Source organism: Lissotriton vulgaris, chromosome 7 (genome assembly GCF_964263255.1).
Source record: "Lissotriton vulgaris chromosome 7, aLisVul1.2, whole genome shotgun sequence".
NCBI lineage: Eukaryota > Metazoa > Chordata > Amphibia > Caudata > Salamandridae > Lissotriton > Lissotriton vulgaris.
In genome coordinates, this window is record NC_141695.1 from 1,493,779,140 (window position 1) to 1,493,802,120 (window position 22,981).

At 44.5% G+C, this 22,981-nt stretch overlaps 1 protein-coding gene across 1 annotated transcript; it reads left to right on the forward strand.

The window, feature by feature from the left end:
- The first annotated feature begins 8,128 nt into the window (after positions 1-8,128).
- Positions 8,129-19,436, forward strand: GDF5 (growth differentiation factor 5). The gene is made up of 2 exons (XM_086928990.1): positions 8,129-9,010; positions 17,867-19,436. The coding sequence occupies exons 1-2, from the start codon at positions 8,380-8,382 to the stop codon at positions 18,733-18,735; spliced, it is 1,500 nt and encodes a 499-aa protein (XP_086785116.1). The 5' UTR covers positions 8,129-8,379; the 3' UTR covers positions 18,736-19,436.
- Positions 19,437-22,981: the final 3,545 nt, after the last annotated feature.

Genomic DNA, 22,981 nt, shown 5'->3' on the forward strand with positions numbered 1-22,981 from the left:
TTTTTGTACTTCTACCGTGCAATTTGTCTCAACTTTGATGCCTCGCTTTTCAAGGAAATAAACAATGTTTTCTCTCGCTTTATCTGGGGATATGGGAAAACACGAAGAGCCCATAGATTTATTACACATTCAAGGGAAAGAGGTGGTTTAGCCCTGCCTAACTTCAAACTGTATTGGTGGGCTACAACTATTAAATACAGTTGTCTACTTCTAACCCCCAGGCAAGATTCTAATTCCATCCGTTCAGTACCAACTCCACAGGAACTTATCCTCGGCAATAAGGCCAATAACCATCTATGGAAATTACCATACGATTGCCATCTCTAAAAAGAGCGTTTTAAAACACTCAAGGGTATTTATAATGTTTGGAACCAGGATCAAAAACTTTTGGGGATTGGTAGGTTTTCATACTATACAACGCTAGAGAATAATACTGATCTTCCTGGAATTTTTATGGATTCATGTATGAGGCGATGGGTCCGATGTGGAATTTCACAGTTCGGCTCGTTATATGATCCTATGGGTTTTTGTTCATTTGAATCCCTAAAAACCAAATATGGGTTGGACTCCCACGACTTTTTCAAATATTTGCAGATTAGGGATTTTATCTTAAAAAAGGGGGGTGGCAGCGGTTGTTATAAGAAAACTCTAGCAATCGATACTGTGGTTAGATCAGAAATGGTCAAAATTGGAGATATCCATAAAGACTTAACTGCAGCTTTACCAGATGATGTGGATAAACATGCATGTAATTGGCAAAACAAAATAGCTATTACAGAGGAACTAGCTCGTAAAGCATAGGAACTGTCCAGCTCTATATTAATGTCCGCCAAGCTACAATCCCAATTCTACAAAACTTTTTTCCGACTCTATTAACCCCCTAAAAAGATATCCAAATGGTGCGAGGGCAAAGGTACACTTTGCCCTAGATGTGCTATGCCCAAGGCTGATTTGATACATATGCTGGCCACATGCCACACATTAGATACGATTAAACGAAAAATCTCTATTTTCCTATCTGGAATTTTAGAGACTAATATAGAGATTACCACAGCAGAAATAATAATAGGGGTGGATAGGGCTACTAGACCTAGCGCCATACAGGGACTCATATTCATCTCGATGGTTGTACTAAGAATTTGTTCGACATCAGCTTGGTTGGATCAATATCCACCTACATTTCAACAATGGCGGACACGCTTCTTAGCTGCATACAACCTCGAAATAGCTATTTATAGTCGGAAGGGCTTGAAGAAGAAAAAAAAGGGATTAGAAATCTGGGAGCCGGTCAGACTATGGGCAGGGAGACCAGACTAGCAATGAAAGCATGAATTAGTAATGAATGTAATTACTAAAATGGAGAAGTCCTTTGATCTTCTTGTTTCTTCTGTGTTTTTTTTTTCTTCTCATTTCTTTTCTCTCTTCTTATCCTTCGGTTTTGTGTAGCCTTATTCGATATTATCTTATTTGTGACAATACCAAGATGTTGCTTTTGCAATTATAGAAAGTTGCCTGTATCGGGGGGGCCCTTAGGGGTGGGGAGGGTGGGTCAATATAACCTCTGTAAAAACTCAATAAAGAATTGTTTAAAAAAATATATATATATATGCATTTATTACTAAACACTCTCTACTAACCTCTTTATGAGATTAGAGAACAAGATACACAATATCAACACGATAAAACTTCAGTAAATAGCACAATATACAATGGGCCCCAGGGGGAGACCAAACCATATATTAAGAAAGTGGTATAAGAACCACAACTTGACTAGACACAGTGCCTAGAGCAGGTAGAATCACTGGGACCCCAAGGAACCATCCAAGGTAGTGACACATGGGGACCCACGGGGACGTGTGTAGTGTGAGAACACAGCTGGGAGCTCCGGACAATCCTATGGGAAAGTCGCGGTTGGAATATTAAAGATTAAGGACACTTCGGAGAGGACTTGGAGCAAACCCTTTTAAACTTAGGAGGTTCTAAGGCCAGCACCCATGTGAGGACCGAAACACTAGTATTACCACACCCAAATGATGTTGGGAATTGTCACTGTTTTCAATGGTGAGTTGCTGCAAAGTGCTGCTGCCGTGGTAAGGAAAAGTGTCCGGTGTGATCCAAGCCTAGATTGGAGATGTGACAAACCTGAAAGCAGAGGGGAAAGAGTCTGGGTCACTTCAGGGTGACCAAGGGCACGGAATACCAATGCCCACCATTGTCGGGTGTTTCCGGTTTGATGAGGAGAAGCTTGACTCCGCTGCCACAAGGACCAGGAGACATCGATGATGATCAAAGTCCCCAGGCAAACAGTCCCACGAAGGGTGTTAAGTGATGGGAGGTCGTTGTCCGGATCGGAGACCATCAAGCCTTGGCAACACCAACCCACGTGGTGGTAGTAAAACGGCTTTGGGATGGACCAGCAAAGTCAAGGTGACTCCCCAAGCAATGGAGAGCCAGGTCTTGTCTGGAGCAACCAGGTAAGCTCATTCAGAGTTACAGTACCCTTCTCAGGAACCTCAAGAGGAATCACTAAATACCAGCCCACGGGTCACTCATGGAGTGTAGGCCAGTAATCTTCGGTGGAATCACTGCTCGGGGTCTGAACTAAAAGTAACCCAATGCACAGCCTCAGGGATTGCCAATGCAGCTGTGAATGGTCATGGTGATCAGCGTGTTGGGTTGCACGGTCCCCATGAGGGCTTTAGATTCCAGGTTTGCTGAGAGTACAGATCGGCTCAGGGAAGCTTGGAAATCCACCTCTTGTGTTGCAAAGTCTTTGGAGTCCTTCAGGAGCTGCGTAGTTGCAAACCGGACAGATGCATCTTTGGTGCCTACCTTGCAGGGAAGTAACTCGTTTACTCCAAGGGAGATTCTTCGGTCATCCAACAAAGTGTAGATAGTTGACGTTCTGGGATTCTGTAGCAGAGTTTCATCCAGGTAAATCTAAAGTCCTGTAGTGAGGGGTTCCTACTTTATACCCAAGGAAGGGGTGGGACAAACTCTGGGGACAAGCCTATAGGAGGGTCAGGATAGAGGGTTGGTTGCACCCATATCCTTTGTCCAGTTTTGCACCAGAGCAGGGGCTGGTAGCCCCTGCAACCGGTTTTAGCTGGACTATGCACAGTGACACCAAATGTGCCCCCAGTGCAAACATCAAAGCAATCTTAGAGTGCACCCACCCAGCCCATATACACTAAAGCCTGTCTGGGAGGCGGTTACACCTCCCTGTGACAGGAAACTTATTGTCCAGCCTCCCCTGACGGAGTTTTGTCCTGCAGCAGGAGGCCATGCTCATGTCTGTGGCTGCAGCATCCAATTTGTGATTCCAGGGTTCTGTTATGCTGGTACTGGGTGTACTGGTGTAGTCACTTTTCTCCCTCTAGGAGGGTGGAATCATACCTCCGCCACCAGGGATGGTGGAGAGGTATGATTCTAAGGTGTTTGACACCAAACACAACATGTTTCCCTGCAGCCATTCCTAAGTTAGCATTTACCGCGAGGTTAGAATACACTTAAGAGTATATGGTCTTGCTGCATCACAGAACAACCCCAGATAATAGATTCCGAAGGCAGCAGAGGGGCCCTGCTCGGATAAGGGCACCCTCTCACATAAAACCCAGCACCCTGCCTTCATGATTGATAAGGCCTGCCATAGGGGTGACTGATAGGTTTGTATGTGCAGTGATATAAGGTAGATATAGGGAACCTATATCTAAGTAAGGGGTGCATACACCACCTTACACAGGCTGCTGTAGAATACCTGTCATGTCATTTTGAGTGGTCTCTCAGGGGTGACATAATACATGCGGCAGCCCCTTAGAGGCCTCTGGGGTACCTATGCCCTTGGTATATAGGATACCATATACTAGGGACCTATAAGGGTATCCCAGAATCCAATCTGTGGTGTACCTAAAGTACATGGAATCATTTTAGAGAGCAAGCAGCTAGGCTGAGGTCCTGGGCAGCAGGGCCTCAGCCAGACTAAAGTTGAAAAACAGTGAAACATCAGCAAAAAAGTGGGGGTAACTATAAGAACCAAATCCTACTCTCCTACACCTACCAGAGATGAGTGTGTGACAGGAATAGTTAACCTAGCAGTTAAGTAAGTAAGTATTTATTATGCATGATTAATTAAAACCCTTGCCTTCATAACATTACAGGCTGATATAAAAAAGAATAGCATTAGATAAAACTCTTAAAAATAGATACAAGATTAAAAAAAACTTTGTTTTAGAATATAGACGTAAAACTAGTCCGATTGTGCTGGCACTGCTGGATCAGGTTTGCAGGCCTGTTTGAAATTGTTAATTAAGCTGGAGAATTTGAAACAGATAGAGTGGTCCAGTTCAGTATCTACTGTAGTGTTTAGTATGTCTCTACTGTGAAGAGCAAGAGTTTGTCAGTGCTATCAGATCAAATAATGTTTTCAGGCGGCAGTTTAGCTGCACTAGGGAAGTATTAAAACACAGCAACAATGCCTGCCTGCAGGACCTTGCTCCATGCAACTTAAATATTGGTTTTAACAGACTTTTTTGTATGTCATCTAGCTTCTTGCATACGCATATAATATGAATCAAAGTCTCAGTGTCATTCGCACACAAACGGCAAGAGTGAACTCTTCTTTTCCACAGTTGCATAAACGGGTTGAATAGTTAATCTAGCAGGGAGATTCCCAAGAGCTGAGAAAGAAAGTTGTGAGATTGGAGTATTTTTCCTTGCTTGAGTGGTTGCATGGGAGGGGTGGGTGAAGATTTGCCTTCAGTTGGAGGAGATATAGGTGTATCCTGAGGCATACTCGACAAGGTCTATAGATAATTGTCACATGGGGTTTGGTATCATGACTACAATTTAATGTGAAGAGGCATTGAGGACATGTTCTTTTGTCAGATTCAGATTCAGAAGCTGCAGGATAGGCACAAACTGGGTGGGAGTGATGTCAATATGATCAGAAATGTAGGTTGCATAAACAGGAGTATCCTGAGGCACAATTGGGCATGATTAATGTCAATATCCCTAAGAAGGCCAGGAATAGGCCAGTAAGCTAGTACAATAGTGATAAGCCTTATGGTGGAGGGGTATGACACATGGAGTTCCCAAGTAAGAGGATATTTGATTCAGAGTATAGCAAGCCCAGAAGGAGTTGCATGTACTTTTATGAATATAGCTCCAGTTGGGAAGAGCACCCAGAATCAATCTGTATGCAGAGAGAAAGGGACAAGTATTATCTGCACAAACAATAGGAGTGGCAAGGATGCTGTTGCCACGTGGGTAATCAAGATGGACCAAACTCATGTTGTGCCAAGAAGGGGAGGAGGTGAAGGAGGATGGGGTTCAGGAAGTGGGTTTAGACTTCCAACTCCGGTAGCAATTCTTGAAATAGGTAAAGAACCATGGGAGTTCACAGAGTGGGAGGAAGCTAGGTTTATACTTGAATATTTCACAGAAGTAGTTGGTATTACATACAGTGCACTCAAATAGTCAGTGTGGGGTAACAATTTTAAATCAGCAAGGTATATGCCAGAGATAATAATTCAGTGGCGGCTGGCATAGATCGTGGGTGGGGGAGTGATGGGAGGGGGGTAAAGAATAAAAAAAATACCTACTTGCCAATTCTCGCTGCTTTCTCCATCGTCGTCTCCAGAACAGAGCACCCAGGAAGCACCCAGGCTCTGCTTAGCCAATCACAATGCTGCAATGCAGCGTTGTGATTGGTAAGCACTCGGTGCACCTACCGAGAGCTTCTTTGCCTCTAAGTCTACGTCTATAATACGGCGCGGGTGCAGAGGCAAAGGAATTCCCTAATTTGCATGGGAGACACCCCATGCTAATGAGGAAACTCCCCGAAGATAGCGCTGGCACTTTATGTGCTATCGGTATTGCAGAAAGGGCCACACAAGCTCCTGTGGCCCCTTCTGTAATACCAAAGTGGAAGGTGGGGGGAAGTTAAAGCGGGCACGAACGCCTGTTGCGCCCCCGGGGCACTTTGTGTTATACGGTCCCAAGTGGCAACTCTGGATCTGGGGATTGGGAAGCCAGGCTCGAGTCTTGGCACCTAATCTCCCTGTGCCTACCAAACAATGAATGTGTCCTTGTGTAATGTAACTAGTGCTCATTTAAAAGCGCTACAATACGTTCGGGTCCAGTTTGCGCTATATAAAAACTGCACACAAAAAAGAAGAAAAAACCAGGGGTGATGTGCACGGATGGGAGTGGGCTTCCGCTGCTTCCCCTACATATAGCGGGCAGATTTACAAGCCCTGTGCGCCACTTTTGTGCTGCCTTTGCGTCACTTCTGTGACGCAGCGACGGCGTAAAGCTAGCGCCATGCTGTGGGGGATTTACAACATGATGCATCTAGGGAGATGCGTCACGTTGTAAAGCCCTGCGCCACATGAAACCTGCGTCAGGTTTCATGTGGACGTACCGGCGCAGGGTGGGCGTTCCGGCGCAGGAACGCCTCGGAAAAGTGCCTGAGTGAAATGTACAAGATTTTACTCAGTCACTTTTCTGACCCCGCTGCGCAAAAACCTTGCGCCTGTTTGAAGCAGGCGTAAGATTTGACGCACTATGTGGACGCACCATGTGAAAGATAATCTGGGTTGGCACAGTGCAGGAGTTGCGTTGCGCCCGCGACTCAACTCCAGCACTTCGTCAACCTTATGCTGGCAGATGCGTGTCGCATCTGCCTATCCTTGCGCCATGGCACGCCACATTGTAAATGCTGTGCATCCGTGGTGGCGCAACGATGGCATTTCATGTAGCGCGTTTCTTGGCGCACCCCTGCTGATTTGCAGGGATGCACCAGGAAACGTAAATCCGATCCAGCATATAGCATGTAATTATTCAACTATAGGTTGCAGCCACTTTAAATTCCAACTAAGCTGTAGAATCGTTATTGTCTCCTGAGTCCAGTTATTCTAGGTCTTAAAGTTATTGTTTGCGCGTGAAGTTTGACAGCGGCATAATAAGGAACCGGGTGGCCCAGGGAGCTGACTGTCCTTGCACAATGCAGCACGTGAGAAACGCCGCATAAAATTGGCATACTAGGCAAAATGGTTACATCTCACACATACAGGGTATTTTTTCTACAGTTCTCCTTTCAGCACACAAAACTCCGTTTTCTCAACTTGGTATATATGCCTTACGGTTGTTGTGGTGTTTTTAGACAGTATTAAACACCAAGCACGCCATCCTTACGTGCGCACGTTTTCGTTGAACGTAGACCAAGCATGTCAAACAATGCTCTAGCGTCCTCACTGCCACAGGTGAACTGCAGGGGCCACTGCTGCCCAAGGCAGCTTCGAAATCAGCCCAAAGGGCGACCGAACATCTGGAAAAGCACAGTGCGGCGCGTGGAACTCTCTTTAAAAGACTTCTTTTTGTTTCGTGTTAAAAACAACCTCAAGTTTTCTAAAATACCGGTGCAGAATACAGGACACATGAAACCTGCTATGTGAGAAGGATTTTTTTTAATGTTTAATATGTGCTAATGTGGTTCAAATAAGTGGTCACAAATATTAGCAAAATAATTAAATTCTCAAGTTATAACTCACGTCCTTCAGCCCTGTGCCTCATTGGATAAAGCCAGTAAGTGAAAGAGATGAAAAACCCAGAGGCCACTGGACCTGCACAAAAAAGGGTTTGTTTGTTTAATTTGCCCCTGCGAGGTTTGTTGATTTTGAGGTCTGCGCTGTTTTTGTTTGAGGTTCAAGTAAGGCGAGCAGAGAGGGCCCATGGTTCTTTAAATGACACGACGAGAAGTTTGCGTCGTACAGAGCTGTTTTACATAAAGTATGACTCATGGCGATGGAAAGGCTAAAGAAGATTTTTTTTTTAAAGAAATATATTGCACTTAAATTAGTTTAGACAGCATGACATCAGAGAGTAATTAAACTGGTTTTTGTTGGAATTCCGTTTCCAATTCCTGAGTTCAGGTTTGTAAAAGCTTTCTGAGCACCTGCAGGTCTCTGTGTGTGAAATATTTTCACTGGAAAGGATTCAAATTCGGGGGAAAAAAAGGTTTTACACAGAGGCAGCATTACGCCATTCTTCCTTCTCGGAAAAAAAACCTTTGGATTTAAGCAAGGGCTCCTTCAAGATTTCAGACAGTTCGGCAGAAGGGAGAAGGGAGCCAGACTTCACCTTTCAGACACAGGTTCTTTCACTCGCGGCCTGGAGAGCAGAGATAGGACCTGAGGAAACACTCTCTTCCACTATGGGACTGGATCAAAACATTGGAACCACCGATTTACAGAGTCCTGGGCTGAAACAACAAGGATTGCTGCTGGCTTTGGTTTTCCACGCCTTTCATGTTTGCACTTGTCAATCAAGAGGAGCCTTCCTTGATTCTTTCCTTGGTGGTATTGAGAGGAAGGTCAGAGCATGAAAGTACTGAAATATATCCCTTTACTGCTTTGGCACTGGACTTGCTTATCCCTGGATCTAGTTCCGGCTGTGTGGAGTCACCCAGAACCCGAAGACAGTCCACCAGGAGCTAGGCCAGGCCTGTCCAAGGCGGACAGCAAAGAGCGAAACCCACTTTCCAGGGCAGGTGCCTCCAAGACTGAAAGCCATGGGCAAGGTGCTAGCGCTCCAAAGGCCAGGGCTAAAGGTGTGGCGCTACAGCTTGGAGCCGTCTTGACCAAGAGCAATGAAGCCAAGAAGGTTGCCTCGAGGGTGGGGAGCGCAGATCTTAAGAAAGGCCAAACCTTGAACAGACAACCTGTGGAAAGATCTGTCACTCCTAGGACTCAACACCAAGGCAGCAAGGCCACATCCAAAGTTGTCAACGTGCACGCTGACTCTAGTGGGTTCAAAACCAAAAAAGCGAAGGGCCCAGTGGCCCAAAGAGACCTAAAAGATGCTTTCAGGCACCCGGCAATAACCCCTCATGAGTACATGCTCTCTCTGTACCGGACTCTTTCGGATGCGGAAAGAAAGGGGGGCAACGGGAGCATCAAGCTAGAAGCAGGACTAGCCAACACCATCACCAGCTTCATCGACAAGGGCCAAGGTAAGACGGCAATCTCTGCGAATGCGCTGCCTACCAATGCACGTGAGGTTATGTTTTCACGCTCAACTCCAAGAACAGCCTGTATCAATGAAAACTCACTAATGATTGGTTACTGTCTACAGGCTTCCCTTGCCCTGTCAAGTGTGTTTTGTTGACAGCTGTGCAGTGCTCTTAAAGAAGAGGGCACCAGGTGAAACAAGCAATCCGCAGGTCTCGTGAATATTTAAAATAGGCATCAAAGTTGAATACTGCTCTTTGATGGAATGACTATTGTTTTTGGAAAGAGAACATGTTGTAGAAGAACCTGTTCTCTATTCATAAAAGATGTGCCAATTCTCAAAAAAACTGATGGACACGGCTCAGGGGTGAGTTATTCGGGTATCCCATCTCGACAAATAACTGAGATGCCATTGCCTGCCAGTGCAGTTTATATCACATTCATAAAGTTATAGCGACTCTGGTGACGTCAATAATGATATAGAATATAGAAAGTGTAATTTTGTACTCAACACTTTAGATTTCTGCGGTCCTTTATGATGACTTTCCTTGATTAAAGGGTTTTTTGAAACACCACGCGCGCGTTGTATAAGGTCTGACCAGTAAACACTGTAGTGCTTGCAACGCACGTGTTGTATACGAACAGGAAATCCAGGCGCTAGTAATGCATTAGAGGAATTGTGGTGTTTCTGTCAGGCACCAGCCAAGGAGAAACCAGTTAGCACCCCAGGGCATGTGAAATTACAGTGACGGTGGCACATTTGCGCCTGTTCATTAGGAGTGTGTGCACACACGGTTGCCCACAAGCACATGCACATATATATGCAAATAATATGGTCGCTGCTTGAAATCGAAAAATAGAAGTGCAGGTACACTGTACCAGAGTACGTGCTTGTTTATGAGAAGTGCTGGTACTCTCCAATTAAAAGTATTATGTCACTCCTGAGAAGTACAGGTACCCTCCTTCTCAAATTAAAAAGGTGCAGGTACTCCGCACCGGTGAGTACCGGTCCATTTAAAGCACTGAATATGATGATACCTGGGCAAATACACGGTTACCTGAGGAACACATGCACACATTGACTGGATGTTAAAAAGAGTTGCTGAAAGTGTTTTATCACCTAATCAATAGTGCTTTAAGCTAGCTCCGGGGCAAATAAACCCGACCTGTGCAGGGGGGCTGAATTGAGTTCTCCACGTAGGAGTGTTTTAATAAGTGGGTTTTAGGGTTGGTTCAGAGCACAGTTGTTTTCATATGCGGGATAATAGACTATGGGTTGTGTAGGATCGCCTGAAGAAATCGAATGACATATTCCAATGGTTCACGGTCTGTCACAGCACGGAGTTATATCAATACTATGCCACTGCGAATCTCATGAGAAAACTGCTATGAGTGCCCAGAGGTACAGATCACAGATCGTGGTGGGACGAGGGGCTCTCGGTTTAGTGCAGCCAACAGCCCTCAAATATATTTGGCGGGGTGGGTAACACAGACCCCCGCAACCCACGCAGAGTGTGTGTGTGTGTGGGGGGGGGGGGGGGGGAGGCAAGCTCCGGGGGACTCCCTCAGCAGGGAGCTCCTGATTGAGTGCCGAGGGTACCCCTCCAAGTACCTTGTAAACCCCCCCAACCACCCCCTCCCCCCAAGTTTTGTTACGCCAGCAGGAGTGGTTTGTAAGTTCGCTGTATGGTGATCATGCACTAATTAATCAAGTGATACGTACTTAGCTGTGTATCGTACGGTCCTACCGACGTGTGGGGACTTGGGGTTAGAGCTCGCGTCTTCAAGCTCGCCCGCTGGGAGCACACTGTATCCCGTAGATTTACTGAAGCTGCTTCGAGAAAATTGGAAGTCGTCACAGCACGAGCTGACCGCAATGCCCAGCTCTCTTAGAAAAAATAAACTTCCAGATGTAGAAACACAGCCTGCCTTTTGAAGGGCTTGCTATGAAAGGAGCGCAACATGTTGACAGAGCGCGCGCACCCGGCGTTTCGGAGGCGATGTTCCTCATTAGGCCTCATTATGGCCGTCGGCCATGACGCGCGAGGCTCCCAGGCCCTCACTGTCAGGCTCGGCTCGGGGCGACGAAGATAGGAAACATCTGAAAGCAATAAACACGGCGCCCCCTGAATGCCGATGCGCTCTTTTTATGGTCTAATTAATCATCTCACATGCTTCAAGCTGATACCCGAGCCCGGGGTAGGTGATAGTGATACTGGATGGCACGAGCACACACCGGTATGCACCACGTGATGTGGAATCATATAATACACAATTATTTTGTGGGAGGGGTGTAACATTGCAAAACTGGTGTATAGCACTTTCGCACAAGCCCGTCGTACGCACACCGACCAGGTTTCATCAACCGGAGGGGAAAGTGCCTTTTCACTGGTCGATCAGTGAAAGTGTCATTATTGTAAGGGTTAGTAGCTGCCAATATTGGTCAAAATCGCATTGCACTTCTTTGGAGGTTGGTAATCCGGCTCAATTGATCTAAGTGCAAACTTCTGCCTTTCTAATGGTTCTTGCTCACTCTCTCTTGGCCCTCTTCCTGGTCCACTTTTAATGTTTAAATGATGCATGTTTTTTAAAACGAATATGATCGATTTTTGAGAAATAAAAAGGTTGTAACTTGTATACAGAAATTAGAACTTTATTTGGGATTTCACGCACGGTGTACAATGTCACAAAGCATTACCTGCACATGTAATATGGCATATCAGTCACGTGTGGACGTGATATCCTATGTGCCAATTCTAAACTGGAACTTAAATATTTAATCTGACTATAATTGGCTCCTGAGAGGTTTCAAAAACACCCTTTCCCTTGATGCACAAGACTAGCACAACGAAGGGTGTGTGTGTGTGTGTGTGGGGGGGGGGGGGGGGGGGGGGGGGTATCATTGGAAATACCTCAACCTTGACCCGTTGCGCTTTGACTTGCGGTATACAGCAGATGCGTGAAGATAGTGCAGGAAGAGAGTTTCTGTGGTCCACAATCCAAAGTGACGTCTGAATGTGTGTGAAAGTCAAAGGAGTAAGATACGTTTTAGTTCAGTGCCTGCACATGTGCATCAGATCCTCCCCAATATCTCAAACAAACTGGCTACATACGGATTTGTTCATTGGCCTTTTCGGCTGTCACAGTCAGCAATGTTGCAAACTTTTGACACAGGCGCAGTCGCAGAATGTTATGTGCGCAGTTTGCACATGCCCACTGGCAACTAGAATAAGGCCACCAACTCGTTTTACTTAGAAGGTAGAACTGAAAATAAAACAAGCACTGGCAAAGACAATAGGTCTGGCCTTCGTAAGTGTGAAATTATATTTATTTCTGGCAAGTACATGCAAAAGCAATTTAAAAAAAAGAGAAAACGTAAAAAGGAGAGATTGGCCCAAAAGCTGTGCAACTGAAGTGTGCTTCTGTTTGTTGGTGCATGTACAAATGATCAGACATGCTAACACTCACAGTGCTAGAGAGCCAGTGGCTTGTAGTGGCCTGATCTATTGGCTGATGCTGTATGCAGTGGTGGGTAGAACCAAAATATCAACGACAATTTAGGATACTAATAGATGCAGAGGGTTGACTCAAAGCACTCTTTGTATGTTTAGTATGTATTTCTGTATGTATAATTTCATTTTTTTAACACATGAGGCTGTTGAGACACACACAACTGTAATTCTTTTTCTCTCTGTTCTTTTTCTTCCTCTAGCCCTCTTCCATCTTTTGCATACCCTAGCCTTCAGTCCCTTCTTCTTCCCCCTTTGTTTCTCCGCTCTCTTTTTATTATCCATTAGCACTTACCTCCTCTCATCCTCTCAGTCCCATCCCTCACTTTCCAATGCTCACGCCTTGCCCAATCATTCTACCCTTCCCCCTGTTTTCACCATACAGTTCTTGTTTCTCCCTCCCTTCACTTTAAGTCTATGTTTCTCTTTTCACTACCCTTCTTTTCACTCTTCTTTACTTCCACTTTCCTATTCTCCTTTCTGTTCCTTCCTTCTTCCCCATAAATTCTTTTTCCCTTAATAATCTTTCTCTGTAGTTGCTCTCTTCTGTTTTCACAGGATTATTCTTTTTCTTAAGCCTTCCTTATCCTTTCCTCCTTTCATCACTTATCTCTCTGTTTTTTCTCTTCTGTTCTTCTACCTCTTCTCCTACTCCTCTGGACTTCCAGGGGTTGAGCTCAACACCTCGCTGCTCACAAACCTTGATCATGTCTTCTTGCCTCTTGTAACCACCATCAAAGCCCCTCCTCTGTCCCTCCTCAACACGCAACCTTTGAATAGTGGAGAAAGAGGAATGGGTGGATGGCGCACACCTCTCCTTGGCCATTGGACCTCAAGCAATGGCTGATTGCCTGCCTTGCCAGTCCAACCAAGGGACCAAACCGTGGGCCTGAATCAGAGTTTGGTGGATAGGTTAATCCATCAAAAATGATTAATGTATTCTGTCCGCCTTCTTACAAGTGCCATAAGATATAATACACTTGTAGATATGTATCACCTTTGTGATAGAGTAACCCATCTGCCAAACTCTAAATTAAACTCTGTGTCTTCCCACCACTGTCATAAACATAACAAGCATTGGCATAGCCAATAGGTCTAGCCTTTGGGACCTTATAAGTGTTTAGTTATGCAACGGTTGATGTTGTTGCACCAAGGATATTGTGCTGCATAACTAAATACTTATAAGGTCCCAAAACTGAGACCTATTGGCTATGCCAATGCTTGTTGCTTCTGCAATGGTATTCTTAAACACCACCCTCCTTAATGAAATCAGACTTCTGTCCTGTTGATTTATTGAAATAATCACTTTCTGATTTCACAACTATACCTGATCGATTAAACCAGGTGGGTTGATTACTTCTACCAACCACAGGCCTGAATTCCTTAGTAAGTAAATTGCACAAGCCCTCAAACAAAAGTTTGTGGGACTCCCCGATCAACACCAGAGGGGACATAACTGATAGCAAGGTAAAATCCAGACTAAGCAAATGCCCCAGAGCTGCTTCCACTAGCATGTAGATTGAACCAACTAGCTCTTGGGACTGCGCCAAAGTACACCATTTAACCCCTACACTTCGGGAGATCCATAGTGAGAATTAGGGCATTGTGGTCACTATCATGCCTAGGTGTAACTACCATGTCCATAAAGTATTTCCACAGCCCTACATCTAACAACAAATAATCAATTTGACTGGTACGATGAGTGGGCTTATATGTGTGGGTCCCATCTTTATCAGAGGGGGTACTACTATTACAAGCATGAATACGGTGTTTTAAGAATAGGGCGTTTAATTGTATAGCGGGGGATCATTTTTTTAAAGGGGGAATGTATAATTCGAGAATAGAGCAAACTCTATCCTCCTCTTCAGCAAGATTAATAATGCTTTTGTAAAGGGGCTCAAATTGACAATTCAAATCCCCACCCACAATTTTAAACACTTCTTACGGTAAGGAGGCTAAATGTGTGGACAATAACTCAATGGTTGGGAATTCCCTTTTATTTCCCACAAACCTGGAATACACATTATAGACATACACAACCAAGGAAGGTGGAATGTAAGTTTAACACATATCACTAGAGTTGATTGTGACTTCATTGGCTATACACACAAGTGTGGAACTCACTCATGTCATAAGACCCCCGATGGCCTACCTTTGCCCTTATTAATTGCAGCCTGGGTAAAATTAGCATAATCAGTCAGCGAGCTGATTTGAAAAGCCATGTCTCCTGGAAGATCAAAGGTCTTGCATATCTATAAAAAATCCCCAGTCTCTACAGTAAAGCTTGGACCCAACCCTGCTATGTTCCATTAGAGTATCCTAATTGTCCAAGAAGGTTCAATAGTGCCTACCCTCTCACTAGGCCCTTCCCTTATACTTGCCCCAGAATTGTAATGAGAGTAATCAGTAGGCAATGCCCTCTCTAAATTCCCTCCCCCTCTGTCACTGTTACTATGGTGGGGTTCATCTAGGCACATGAGCATATAATTGCAAATATTGCTTTGGTCTCCTATTACATCTACCAGCTAGGCTATGTGGTGGTCTTACCTCATCAAAAGGGCAAGAGAAACCCAGTGGAGAAAACCTGTGTTGCCTCCATTGCACCCCCGTCATAGTTTAGGGGATAAAGGATGCTACCAACTTGACTCCCATCATCGTCAATCTGTGATACTGAATGTTCCATGCACCCCTCTCCCTCCCGCAGTGATTCTTCCAAACAACATCCAAGTGTGGTCACATCAGGCCCGATATGACTGTCATGCCCGCCGGAATGCATAAGTCAATCAACCCCTTCAAGCACAGAGAACCGGTAGTAACCTGCAACATTGTAACCCACAGGATTATATTGGTGTTCAATGGCATTTAACAAAGATGGAGGGTGGTGCGCAGAAGTGTTCTGCCGGAAAGAACGATCTTGCCCAATAAAAAAATCTGGGTTTGTAAAAGTATCCAAGGGGCAATAAAGATATACCTGAGCCACCACCAGGCTTGACCACAGGGTCAGATAAAAACCTACACACCACATGTGGGCTTCTAAAGTCAAGAATAATGAAGTTCCCTTGATGATCTACTTGTCCCGACCAATCCAACACACCCTACGGGCCAGTAAGATGTTGTTCACGGTAGTGAGAGGGCACTCCCTGTTCTGCACAAGCCAGTCCAGAGATTTATATAATAGTTCATTGTGTGCTTCTCTCTGATCCTCTCGCAACTGTGGTACTCCTGATAAAATTTCCACCTAAAGGCATTAAGCAGGGGGTAGATCTATTTCTGGAAGTTTCTGCTTTTGCGTGGGACTATGTGGCTTGTTGTGCCTGAGACAAACTCCATCATGTTGCATCTGAACGCCCTCTTCATTCTTCGCAGTAGATTGAAATTTTAGAGTGGGGACTCCAGTATGTGGTGCAAAAGAGTTGCTCTGGCACAATGTGTTGCATTGAGAGGTACTGTCAAGAGATACTTCATTTCGAGGGGCAATTGTAGAAGAGAGGGCATTTGGAGTGCCCTCTTCTCGGTTCAGCGCTGCAGGCTGTAAAGCAATTTGCTAATAGTTTCAAGACTTTTCTCTATCGCTGTAAGACGCACCAGATGGAGCCAAGTCCTGAGTACAAAAGGTCCTTAGTGACAATCCTGGTCCAATGGACTGCTCGCAAAATGCAGTAATCAAGGAAGAATCAACTTGTGTGCCAACCTCAAAGACTTTACATCAAGCCAGTCTTGTAGACCTCTTGGTGTTAATCGGGGTCTTACAATACTCCTCCCGGCATTACCACAGTGCAACTCATATAGTAATCCAGTCTTATCAAAGGTACATACTGGCCAAACCGGGAACACCAAATGATTGGGTACCGGACATTAAATTATGGATTTTAACGGACGTGCACTCACCACAACTCGAGTTGTTAGGGGGGGTGGCCCACCCTAGCTTCATCCAGCCGTGTCCCGCACCACAGCAAAACTGAAGGCGCCCTGTAGCGCTGCACGGTATCCTGGCCCATCCTCTGGGGGAGCAAAGGTCTCTGGGACCTGTAGTCCCCACTGGTAAACAGTAGCTCAGTAACGGTGGTATTGGGAAATACAAAGGGATTCGTTTTTTCCCCCCAACAGCATATATATTCAGTCCTTGCCTTTGCCTTGGATCCGGGGTGAAATATCATGATAAGGGTTACTGGAGGCTTTGCTGTGTGCAATTGTATATATGTGAAATGTCTGATCTTTTCTACATCATAATGCACAACCTCTTTCTTCGTTGCCTTATTTTGGGTATGTTCGATATCAGCCATTTAGTTCATTAATCTCAAAACTTGTGAAAGTCGTAACACTAATACTCTTCAGAAACATAGTCTGTGTTTATTGGGCATCTTTGAGAGAGGGATCAAATGTCTTTTATAAAAGGCATCATGGGGGGGGGCAGTGTGCATGTGTGGATTACAGTGGGAGATTAATCTTTTCCTATTAGTTCTATGTAGTGCCCCTTAAAGTGATATGTAGTGGAGTTAGTCAGAGGTTTCCGTTCCCTCAAATTAATTCCATTAATCCATACAATACAATACTCAGGCTTCCAGAACGAGATGTCTTTATTTCTCTGCATCAACTCCCCTGGCTTTCCAATATATGGATTATCCGATGTTGACATTCTGTAGGCCTGCGGGCAGAGCTATATTCAGGGTGCAACTCACTCATACCAAGGCATCTGCAGTGAATTCCGGCAGCCCAGAGGTTGACATCTTCCCAGACCCCACCCCCAAAAACAAGCACGAGCGCCTCGCTCTAGCGGGAGGGGTGGGCGGAGTGCGAGAGCACACAAGCGTTTCCCTTGAGGGAGCAAGCCAGGGGCACCATGTGTTTTTAAGTTAATTACAAACAGATGGTGTCAAGCTCGCTCCCTCAAGGGAATCGCCAAATGTGCACGCGCTGCCATTGAAGGCAATGGAACGCGTGCACGTTTTTGGCTGAAAAGCTGAAGCAATAGCTAAAGGTCTTTTGCCTATGCAGCGCATGCGCACTGCGTAGGCGAGACCTAAAAAGTGAAGACCCTGTGGTGTAAAATCCTGTCACCCATGGGTAAAGTATTAAGTCATCCCATGTCTTGGCAGGATTTTTCTGCTGGAATTTAACACATTTTTATGCCAGCTAAATAGACATAAACCAGTTTGTGTTGTCTCTATACATGTTCTAATCGATATGTCTTAGTAATTCTGTTTAATGCAAATTATCAATCAAGACATGCTACCTGAGAAACCAATGTCCTTTAGTTATTCTATATGCATTCCCTCTCTCTCTTTGTCTCCTTCTATGCATTTTCAGTATTTTGATCAACTAATTTCTGATTGTTTACATATCTTTTAGACGAACGAGCACCTGTAACAAGAAAGCAAAAATACATTTTTGACATAAGCGCCCTTGAGAAGGATGGTCTACTTGGGGCGGAACTGCGAGTTCTTAGGAAGAAGCCTTTGGATGCTGGGAGAAGTCCTTCCGGAGCAAGACTCGTGCAATTAAAGCTATCCAGCTGTTCAACTAACCGGCAGGCACCGGCCCACCTAGACTCTCGCATGGTCAGCATACCTGAGACACCCAAATGGGAAGTCTTTGACATTTGGAAATCATTTAAAAATTTCAAAAACTCTGCTAGTTTGTGCTTTGAACTAGAAGCATTGGAAAAAGGTAGGCCCATCGACTTGAGGAGTCTTGGGTTTGATAGGACAGGGAGACAGACCAATGAAAAAGCCATCTTCTTGGTGTTCGGAAGGACCAAGAAGCGAGATTTGTTTTTTAATGAAATCAAGGCCAGGTCGGGGCAAGATGACAAAACTGTATATGAGTATTTATTCAACCAAAGAAGGAAGAGAAGGGCCCCTCTGTCAGCCCGGCAAGGGAAGAGACCCACCAAGAACCCAAAGGCACGGTGTAGCAAAAAACCTCTTCATGTGAACTTCAAGGATATGGGGTGGGATGACTGGATCATTGCTCCCTTGGAGTATGAGGCTTATCACTGTGAAGGACTTTGTGAGTTTCCGCTGCGATCACACCTGGAACCCACCAACCATGCAGTCATCCAAACCTTAATGAACTCCATGGATCCAGACTCCACTCCCCCTACTTGTTGTATCCCCACCCGACTCAGCCCTATTAGCATTCTGTACATAGACTCAGCGAACAATGTTGTGTACAAACAATATGAGGACATGGTGGTGGAATCCTGTGGCTGTAGGTAGCAGTTTATACAGCCAGATAAAGGTGGTATCAAAGGAGTACATCATTTATCAGATGTCAGTTACAAAACCAGCAAGACAACCTAATTTAAGCAGACTGCTGGCACACACACATTTGGTGCATTCATAAAGAACTTGAGGCAGCCATTTAGGCACAAGTAACACTTCTCATTAAGAAACTGCACATTCCAAACGTATTTCAACTGAACTGTTGGGTACTCAAAAAACTATCATTAATATTGATTCTATATTATTTGAGTCATTGAAGCAAAGAGAAAGGTTAAATTTGCTATCGCTTGTACATAATTATTTGTGATATTGAGCACCTGTACTGTCCGTGATTGAACATTAAAACCTTTCTGTAGCGCCCCCTTCTTGTTACAGTACCAGAAATGAGTTAACAGGTGGCTGGTGAATGGACAGAAGGCAGTGGATTCCTGCCCAGTGGACAAAGGGTGCAAACGTCCTCACTGAATGGTTTCCTGACTTGTGAATTTTGAGAAACAACTAGGGAGAATTGTGACCCTTATACAATTTGATACCCCTTTTCCCTTGCACTTAACAGTGGTTTCTACTAAGCGAAAACAATCATTTTAAATAATGTGTCTATGCAAAGGATTGTATACTGTATATGATTTTTTCAATCTCTATAAAGGGATTTGATATGCTGAACATTTATTTCATGCAATGTATATTTTAGCTTAAAGAGGCATAATGTATGTTTTATATTTCTGGTTTTAAATCATAAACTACTTTTCTGAAGTATTCTTATTTATTCACCTTCGTTGTTCTTCTTCCAAATTGCCACATGGTTGTCATCGCTATTCTTTGCAACGATTTGAGGAAGCTGGAACACAATTTCTTTGGCATTCGGTTGAAACATCTAAAACATTTGTTTTTAGCAGGCATGTGTGTGGTGGTGGATGGGGTTTTGTCTGGCACTTCTTCTGGGAACATAAACATGAGGTCAGGTATGTTAAATCTACTTGCAGGTGGTATATGTATGGTCTGAAAATAGGATTCAACGTTGTGGTGATTCCTGAATGCTAGTAAGCCTGTGTAACTAGTGAGGTGTTGGGGTTACAAGATACAGGATGAAGGTGCAGCACACGTGAAAGAGTGATCTAAAGAGTAGCCAAATCATGCTTGGTAAAACAAGTAGCATCATGGTGGAGGTTTTGGTGGAGTGCTTCTTGGTGAGTGCAGATTGTTTGTAAGCTAGGTTGTTAGCTTGCTTGTGTGTATGCCCTTGTAGATGATTCAGTTATTAGGAGCTAATGTGTATGCCAACCAGTGAATTCAACGTACCATGGGTGTAATGGGATACCAAGTGTCAGACCCTCTTCAGGAGTCACAGGACAGGCAGGGGCTACTGCACCCCAACTATGATGGTTTAGATCACTTGCCACTGGTGTCTTGGGGTACATTCTATGGTGGCACTGCAAAATGGGCCAAGTACAATGCTCTCTGCAATTGACTCTCATGGTAGTGAGGGCAAACAGTCACAGGCTACTCATCAACATAGTGTGTGTGGGGGCAAGGGCTCAGAACCCACCAGCCACTCAACAGACATAATAACTCAATGTGCAGCCCAGCGCTTGTCTTTTATGGAATAGTGTATATTTTCATCAGACAGAAAAACAAAATACTTTAATACATGATGAGAGCATAATGCAGGGTTGCAACGAGTCCCATCTAACAGTGAAGTGAACTGAATGCCCTTCTCCCTAGTGCCCCTCTCTGTTTCGCTATGGTTGAGACCGTCTCTACAGTTCCCAACAGTATACAAAGGAGGCCAGGATTAAGCACAGGTGCAGAATATCCACTGCAGTTTCACTTGTTAGCAAAGCAACTTAGTTCACTATTGTTGGACCTGTTATCCTTAGGATGCCCCCCCAAATGGTTTACCTTTGCCCCTCCTGTTGTAGCTGAAATTAATTTTGGTTAGTTTTAGGGCTCTGTGCACTTTACTACTAGTGCTAGCCAGTGCTAAAGTGCTTGTGTTCATTCCTTAAAATATAGCACAATTGGCCTACACCTGATTGGCACATATAATTTACTTATAGATCCTTAGTAAATTGGTAAACATGTACCCAGGGCCTGTAAAATAAATGCAGATAGTGGGCCTGCAGCACTTATTGTGCAACCCATTTAAGTAGCCCTTTATAACATGTCTCAGGTCTGCCACTACAGCCTGTGTGCAGCTTTGAGCTGACAATGTGACCTGGCAAAATAACCCCTTTGCCAGGCAGAACCCTTCCTTTTTAATACATATAAATCACACCTAAAGTAGGCCCTAAAAGCCCATAGGGCAGGGTACATTGAAGTTAAAAAGTTGGACATGCACTTTTATGTTTTACTTGTCCTGGTAGTCAAAAACTACTAAATCATGTTTTCATTACTTTGATGCCTACCCCTCCCATAGGAAAACATTGGGTTACCCTGTTACATTTAATACATTATAACTTTTGTTTAGGGTCAGGTAGAAATGTCATGTTTGGTCTCAAAAGAATTGTAGTTTAAATTTCCTCTTTAATGGTAAATTCAAATCTAAGCCATAAATCCGAAAATGGCACTTTAAGAAAATTACCATTTTCTTGTCCTAGCAATTTGGGACCTGTGGACTGTGTCCCGGGTCACATGACTGTAAACAGTTGGTAGTTGGCCTTTATGAATTCCACCCAGATAGTGAGACAATGGTGGATTAGATATTGGCAGGATTGGCCATCCTGCTAGTTTGGGACGAGCGTAGCAGTTTCCAGCTCCACCTGCATTCACACTAGTCTTTTGTCACTCCAGACCCCTTGGAGGCTATTTGGCTGGCCTCCTGTTCTGAGCTGCAGGCACACAAACAACTCCAACCTTGAACCCAGGTGTTGACCTGGAGTCTCCCTGAAGTTAGTCCTGCCCGTCCAAGTGGTGCCCACCCAGTCCTGGACCCTTGTAAGTGGTGCTAAAAGGGGTCAAACAGCCAAAAACCCAAACTTGGGATTTAGAAAATGTTCAGCCAAAATGTGCTTTGAGAACTAACAGGAACCAAGGACCTAGCTGCTGACCCTAGGTCTAATAATACTATTTTTGGTTGGCTTACTGTTGTGTTTGAGTGCACTGGTTGGATATGATTCATCTGCTAATGAGAGTAAAGAATTAACTACTACTTATGATACTGCAGTAGATACAAAACTAGCATACAAAGGTACGTTTTTAGGTAATTTTAATGAGATTGTTTATTAAAAAATTTTGTCTGAGTATGCAAGTATTATAAAACGTAGTAATTGCTATGCTTGTACATTTTTCCAAAAGTCTGTAGCAGGAAGGGTTTTATGTCCGTAGCTTCCGCTGTCCCATTCTTTTTTTTTTTTTTTAATATTTTTATTGCAGATTCGTAAAGTGCATGATCTTACTTTTCAACATTCCGGCATCCGACAACATCAATGCGTATGTCGTGAATCAAAACACTACACAGCCCGTGAACCCACATCCCGGAGGACGGGCGGCGTTATTCGTAAAGAACAATAGAGGCACATTTGACAAATGATTTATGTAACTGTTCAGCAAGAAAGTCTTACATCTGCATTTTCTCTTTTCTTCCCCCCTCCCACCCAGTCCCAACCGTATAAACTGTTATAACCCCCAGAGGCAATAGCACATTGTCAGTACAGTCTTTATAAAACACTTGCATCGGTTTTCCCACAAGTCAGTATCGATAGCATGCATGACATCATCAGGTATCCATCCTTAGCATCCTAACCCCACATCCCACCCATACCCGTCAGAGTACAAATCCTTAGGATCACATTCCATGTGAACATCCATTACAGGACTCTCCGCGTTTCTTGCCCATCATCCCATGTCTCCCTACATCTCTCCCATTCACTGGTCACCACGTAGGTGCTGTGGTCCCTTCAGAGGCCCTCGTCTAGGCCATGATAAAGTCTCCATTTACTCCACACTTTGCGGAATTTCTTCGGACAGCCTCTTGCCTTATATGTGACTCTTTCTGCCGCCATGTAGAGGTCCAGTCCCCTCCTCCATTCCCCAATCTGAGGTGTGTCAGCTGCCCCCCACTTCCTCGCTACGTCCCTCTTAGCCACCACCAAGGCCAATACTAGGAATATTAGCTGTGGACGGGGCAGATCTATATCGTTGGTCATTCCCAGTAGGAACAACTTTGGTTCCAGTGGAATGTCTATCCCCATTACTGCACTTAATTCACTAGCGATGTTGTTCCAGTAGGCCTGTATATGTG

Coding starts and splice junctions, on each gene's coding strand:
- GDF5 (XM_086928990.1), top strand. CDS start 8,380: ATGAAAGTACTGAAATATATCCCTTTACTGCTTTGGCACTGGACTTGC. Junction 9,011..17,866: donor CTTCATCGACAAGGGCCAAG/GTAAGACGGCAA, acceptor CATATCTTTTAG/ACGAACGAGCACCTGTAACA.